This window comes from Calliphora vicina, chromosome 4 (assembly GCF_958450345.1).
Source record: "Calliphora vicina chromosome 4, idCalVici1.1, whole genome shotgun sequence".
NCBI lineage: Eukaryota > Metazoa > Arthropoda > Insecta > Diptera > Calliphoridae > Calliphora > Calliphora vicina.
This window is the reverse complement of record NC_088783.1, coordinates 104,489,728-104,496,570: the sequence shown is the minus strand read 5'-3', so window position 1 is coordinate 104,496,570 and position 6,843 is coordinate 104,489,728. Positions and strand designations below refer to the sequence as shown.

At 31.8% G+C, this 6,843-nt stretch overlaps 2 protein-coding genes across 2 annotated transcripts; one reads left to right on the top strand and one right to left on the bottom strand.

Moving 5' to 3' along the window:
- Positions 1-1,762: 1,762 nt before the first annotated feature.
- On the top strand, positions 1,763-3,616 carry Or2a (Odorant receptor 2a). The gene is made up of 3 exons (XM_065507855.1): positions 1,763-2,526; positions 3,144-3,510; positions 3,566-3,616. The coding sequence occupies exons 1-3, from the start codon at positions 1,763-1,765 to the stop codon at positions 3,614-3,616; spliced, it is 1,182 nt and encodes a 393-aa protein (XP_065363927.1).
- Positions 3,617-4,066: 450 nt separating this feature from the next.
- Positions 4,067-6,580, bottom strand: crn (pre-mRNA splicing factor crn). Its single transcript, XM_065508054.1, has 3 exons — positions 6,443-6,580; positions 5,410-6,382; positions 4,067-5,343 (listed from the first exon to the last, which is right to left on the bottom strand). The coding sequence occupies exons 1-3, from the start codon at positions 6,476-6,478 to the stop codon at positions 4,139-4,141; spliced, it is 2,214 nt and encodes a 737-aa protein (XP_065364126.1). The 5' UTR covers positions 6,479-6,580; the 3' UTR covers positions 4,067-4,138.
- Between the last annotated feature and the right edge of the window lie 263 nt (positions 6,581-6,843).

Here is a 6,843-nt window from a genome sequence, read left to right as displayed (position 1 = left end):
TGAAATTTAAAATATTTCTTTCATTATTTTATAATATTGTTTTTTTAATTTTTGCCAAATGCTGCTTATTTCACATATTTAAATATGTGTGCAATAGTTAAATATGTCGTTACGTCATAATATATTTAACTTTATAGTTAAATATGTAATAACGTAAGCTGTTACGTCGAAACATATTTTTTTTTTTTTTTTTTTTTTTTTTTTTTTTTTATTTAATACAATTTATTAACCAAGCCCATTGGGCCAAATATGGCTTACAAACTACTCACTAACAAATGCTACTACATAAATTTGCAATCGCTTAAAATAATTTAGATATTAAACACTAAACTAGATAATAAATTAAACATGAAAATTAAAAAAAAAATAATAATAATAAATTAAATAAGATATGATATAAATTACGTTCAAAATAGGAATATTTATAATATTAGTTATCTTCAATTTCATGATCATTAAGATACAAATATTCTACAAGCTTGTTTTTAAAGTTATTATCTGATAAATTAAATCTTCTTAAGGATTTGGGTAGAATGTTCCAAATCCGTGTAGTTCGAACTTGATATGATCTCTCATAAATTGAACTGTTAATTCGAGGATAAATTATTTGTGGATTCCTTAAAGATTTCGAAAATTCAAAAAATCTTACCAAGTACTCAGGGGTATCCGCAACAATAATCTTATAAAACTGCAAAAGTAGTCTAATCTCTATAAATCTACTAAATTTACACCCCAAAAAGTTAATTACATAATCAGAAACATGTGATCTAATTCTAAGATTATAAACAAATCGTATAATTCTATTGAATAGAAGATTATACCTACGCATCAAAACTTTTATTTAACTATTTAACTCGGCATATTTATCTTCACACACATTACGATAGTTCATTCGATCACTAGTGCGGTAATTCGGCCCATGGTAAAACTCTGAAATTTTTCTTAAGGAGGTGGAGCTAGAAAAATCAGCAATATTCAGAAAAACCTGCTGCAGATTAAACAATATCCTACTGCTCATCGAAATTTTGCTAAACAATTATTTTTTTTTGGACAAAAAAATCTATATTTCTAAAATGACGGCGGAGATTAAAAAAATGTTAAGCCTTACATTATGGTAATTTTATTACTAAACCGTTTTTGAGTTACGCGAATATATGTTGTGCAACCTCCTCCATTTTCGAAATAACGGTATATCTCGAAAGCAAAAGCTAACCTAAAAAAACGGTTAGCGCCACTGAACAGCGTACTCGAATTAGTTTAACCCACTGTGTGCCCCGCTTGACAGTTTTTTCAACTAGCACAGTGTAATTGTTTAAATAATTCATATTTAAAACAAGGTTTGCATAAGTATAGCACTTTTTGATTATTTATTAACCTAAAAATAGGACTAAATTATTATTTTTTTCATCTAAGGTTTTATTTTTGAATTAAAATTTATTTTACATTTTTCTTTTATTCCCATTTTATGTGAAATCTTTTCGTTTTTTGCTCCTCGAACGAAGTAGCGCTTTAAAAGCTAGCATTATTATAAAAATTCTTGTTATAATAAAAACTTTTACAATTACTACATAACAAACACTTAAAACAAATTAAAAAGTTTTTTAATTAATCCAATTGTTTGCAAATACCAATAAAAACTAAAGTAATTTACATTATTACACAAAATTATTAAACCAATTAACGCTTATTATGAAAGACATTATAGAGTTTGAATTTAAAACGATTTGGATTGTCATCTCAAACAGTTAAACTTAATACAACCATGGAATTAACTAGCAATATTCCTGATACTAACCTGGCATTTTGCTACCACTGGAAAGTGTGGCATTGGATGGGTATAAAAGCCCCCAAGAATAGCAACTTACAACTCTATCGTGTTTACGCAGTTCTCATAAATTCACTGGTAACATTTCTATTTCCTTTGACGTTGATTGTAAATGTATTTTTCGCCCAAAATACCCAACAATTGTGTGAAAACTTAACCATCACCATAACGGACACCATAGCCAATTTAAAATTCGTTAATGTGTATTTGGTGCGCGGTGAATTGGAACGTATTAAGGCTATACTGGGTAAACTTGACAAGAGAGCCAAGAATCCAGAAGAACAACAAATTCTTAATGCCGCTATTCGAATCTCACAGCTATCATTTTTAATATTTGTACGCCTGTATACGGTGGGTACATGTTTGAGTATTTTAAAGGTAATATTTGCTGCAGAACGTTCTTTATTGTATCCCGCCTGGTTTGGAGTAAATTGGTTTGATAATACTTTAATTTACATCGTTGTCATGACATATCAGTTGTTTGGTCTTATTGTGCAAGCATTACAAAATTGTGCTAATGATTCCTATCCTCCAGCATATCTTATAATATTAACGGCTCAAATGAAAGCTTTGGAAGTGCGTGTCAGGGCTATAGGTCGTACGGAAGATAGAGAGGAACGTATCTGCCTGACTAAGGAGCAATGTTTAAGAAATTTAATCGAATTTAATGAGTGCATTAAGGATTATAAAAATATTTTAAAGTAATTTCGAAACTATTGTAGAGTTAGTTAAACTTTGTTTAACTGTGAGTTTAGTTAAACTAAAAAGAAATCTAATATTACACAGAGAGATAATAAATATAGAATATATAGACTTCTGAAGTTACTTCATTATTCGAAAGCTAAATTTTTAATTTTTTTTGAAAACGAATTACAGAGTAATTGTTTGTTCCGATTATAATCTGGGAAAATTTTTTGTTTATTTATTATCTGAATCTCTATTTTTTCAACAATGAACCGATGATAACCGTCTTGTTGGCTTATTTTAAATATTTTTTGGTAAAAATGTGACACGTTTCTGAAAATTGTGCATTTTTGTTTATTTGTACTTTTTAATCTGATAAAATTTCCAGGTCACAGACAAAAACACTTTAAGGTGTGGATTTTAATCACTTGGTTGTGTTTTTTTTTTTTATTTAATTTAATAAGCAGCTCAAAATTATTCAAAATTTTTTGATTTATTTTTTTATCCACCACAAATTCTTCCTCAAGGTCATTTAAATTAGTTTCTAGTTTAACTAATCAACCCGTTAAATCAAGTTTAACTTAAATACTAAAACTACTGCAAATTTGAATATTAAAATTAATTCCTTATCTAGATTATTTACCATCATAGAAAATATCATTTCGAAAGCTTGTCTAGCTCAATTTGTTTGCTCGGCTTTGGTTCAGTGCACCGTTGGTTTACACTTTCTGTATGTTGTGGATGCTGCCGATTATGGTGCGCAAATTCTATCGATAATCTTTTTTGTGGCCGTTACATTGGAGGTATTTATTATATGCTATTTTGGGCATTGCATGAGTATACAAAGTTGGAATTTAACGTATGCCTTTTATTCGTGTGGTTGGTTGGCCCAGTCACCTTCTTTTAAAAAGAACTTGTTAATAACTTTAATGCGTACTCAGAGGCATTCGATTATTTATGCTGGCTCTTATATTCCGGTTGATTTGCCAACATTTGTGCAGGTGAGTTTGGATTTAAATTAATATTAATTTGCTCTTACAAATTTCTCTTTTACAGCTTATGAAATATGCCTATTCTACATTTACACTGTTAATTCGTTTTAAATAATTGTAAAAAATCCAATAATTTGGAGTAATTAACAAATTTATTACTAAATTGTCTTAGACACTTAGTGGAAGGAATTTAATTATTTATCATATTACGCACTATTATATCAATAGTTTTTAGTTTGAAAATAATTCATTAGAATCTAGAAGTTTTGTGAAAATAATTAATTACATTCAATAACTTATTACTGTGCAAAAACAGCATCAGAATTTCTATACTGAGTACGAGAATTTATTGCACTTTTTAACAGTTCATGAAATTCGGTGGAAAATTATCATATTTAATAACCATTAAAATGACATATTTTTACTGATGCAAAAATGATGCCTATTCTGCAACAGCGTAATATTTATTGAGTACAAAAGTTAATTATTTTATTTAAGTGTAGTCACACAATTTACTGCACACTACAATTGTGTTTTCAACATAGCACTGCTGCAACAAAGTTAATAAAGTTAATAAAACTATAAATTTTATTATTTACCTTACTTAAAACTAAACAAAAAAACCATCTTCTGCCAATTAGCCAGCATTAGGGGAATTATCGTTTTTTTCCTCACTATTTTGCTTAGGAGAGTTATTTGCGTTATCATCTTGTTCTTCCACAGTTTTAGTCGATTTACTACTATTATCATCATTTTCTGGTTCTTTGGCCTCATCTTCATAACCAGATTTGGAGTTTTTAGCACCACTTTCACTTGTTTGACCATCAGTAGAGCCGCCACCGGTTTCTTTAAGTTTTTTCCACATTTTAGCAGCGGCCAAAAGTTTAAGATTAGGTCTAGCCATTTCATCCTCGGGGAATATATAGTCGAATACTTCTTCCCAACCTTCTTCCACTCCCGACTCTGAAACGATCTTTTGTCTCTTTTTGACACGTCTTGGCATTTTTTCCATAACTTTTTCCAAACTGTCCTGGTCCCCAGATTCACGTTCAAAGTCACGCCAGGCTTCCAAAAGTAAAACTCTGGATTCTTTATCACCCAACTGACGTAAAGTATCATTGGCTCTTTCGTAAACTCTACGAGCCAAACGTAGATTCATGTCGGCATCTTCTTCACCTAATTGCGAAGTTAATTCAAATTTAGCATAAGACATCCAAACCTTAACATGTTGTGTTCTTTCCAATAGTCTCTCATAGAGCTGACGAGCCAACTCGGATTCTCCCTGTGCTACTTCAAAATCTATATAAGCCTTCCACAGCAATTCGGGCATATCCAGACGCGGTTGTTGTACTGCTAGTTCGTAAATAGCTCTAGCACGTTCTGTGTCACCCAGCAGATTTTCGAGTTCAGCAAATTTCATCCAGGTCACGCAGTTTTCTGGACCAAATTCCAAGAATTTCTCATACAGCAAACGACAACGATCAAATTCACGCAACTGTATTTCTAATTCTATGTAACCTCTGAATAGTTTATCTCTGGGGGACATACCAATGGCCATTCCCAAAGTTTTGCGTGCCTTTGGTAAATCTTTACATCTTATTTCGAACTGAGCATACATAAGCCATATTTTACTAAATGTAAACTTTTTATGTGGTATTAATTCCAGGCAGGTCTTGTATATCTGACGTGTACGATCTATATCTTCAGTTTCGAGTTCTTCATAGAGGGCATAGTTAATCCATAGATAAATATAGCGGCGCCAGTAGTTTTTCTCATTAGCAGGTGGTACATTTGAAATGGCACGTTCATAAGTTTCACGTATGAGGTCTGCATCACCTTCACCTAGAAAGAGTAAATAATTTATGTTATTGTAAAATTTTGTATTATAAAATTGTTTTAAAAACATACCCTCTATTAATCTTAAATAATCGAACCAGGCATCATAATTTTGCGGATTATTGGCCACTTCTTGTTCGTACTGGAACTTTCTTTTCGACACAATTACATCTTCGATGCCCTCACGATCTCCATATTTCTTCTCGTGTATTGTATAGGCTTTGTACAATTCTTGTGTACGATCCTTGGGCAGATGATCTAAGGCATACTTATATATAACTCTAGCACGGTCGTGTTCCTTTTGTCCTTCTTCAAAACGTGCAAATGCTATAAACAATCGTTCATCTATATAATCATCGCCAAAGAATTCAACAGCTCTTTCAAATACTCTTCGCGAACCATGTATAAAACCATGGGACTCTTCAAAGCGGGCAAATTTTATCCAGTTCTTGATATCAGGATGCACATACACAAAACGTTCATATATAGCGCGAGCACGATCAATTTCCTTGTAACGTAGTTCAAAATTAACATACGTTTGCCAGGCTTGTTCTTCTGGTTGCCACTCCATCCATCTTTCGAAGACCTGTCTGGCTCCAGCCACATTTTCCAACATTTCTTCCATGTAAGTATACTTGTACCAGAATTGGTTAACACGGGGCATAATGGTGACGGCTCTATCCCAAAGATTACGAGCATGATTGACCTGTTTGTTTTTCATTTCCATTTCGGCATATTTCAGCCACATAGTAACATTACGATGGTCATTGTCCAAAGCGCGTTCCCAAATAGAACGAGCACGTTGAATTTCTTTTTGCGATTCTTCCCATTGAGCATACTTGATCCAATGACTGACTACCATGCGATTTTTACGCAAATTGTCTTCAAATACTTTTCGTTTGCGTTGCTGATAATCGGCTAATTCGGCTGGATCGGAGATTTTTTGTTTGGGTGGTGGTGGCAGAATTTCCAAATCACGTTCTTTAGCTTCACGCAACAGTTGTTCTGCGGTAATTTGTACTTCTGCGGGAGCTTTGTTTTTGACCTGGACAACAAAAAGCAATTAAGTTAAAATTGTCATAAATATAGTATTTTGTTAACTTACCTTGGCCACTTTCGGCATTTTTTGTGGACGTTCCATATTGGTAAATGCAAAAACTAGCTTTTTGTTTCGAAAATTAGTTTTTTAATTAATAAAATTCTTAATTTTTCACAGAATTTCTCAAAATTGCTGGTAAACGTTGTAAAATGCGGATATTTTTATAAAAACAATTGGCCCAAATGACGTTTAAAATCATAACAAATACAGAGTTGTAAAAATTTCGTATTATGTAGTCACCCTGTATATTTTGGTAAAATTAATGCTTAATTAGTCGAACTATTTACGTAACATAACCCATCGATTGACATGACATCAAAAGTCGGAATCTTTAATTCTGTGTTTAATTAAATATTTATTAAAATACTTAAAAGTGCTACATCAACAGCTCCCAAGTTGTTAATGAA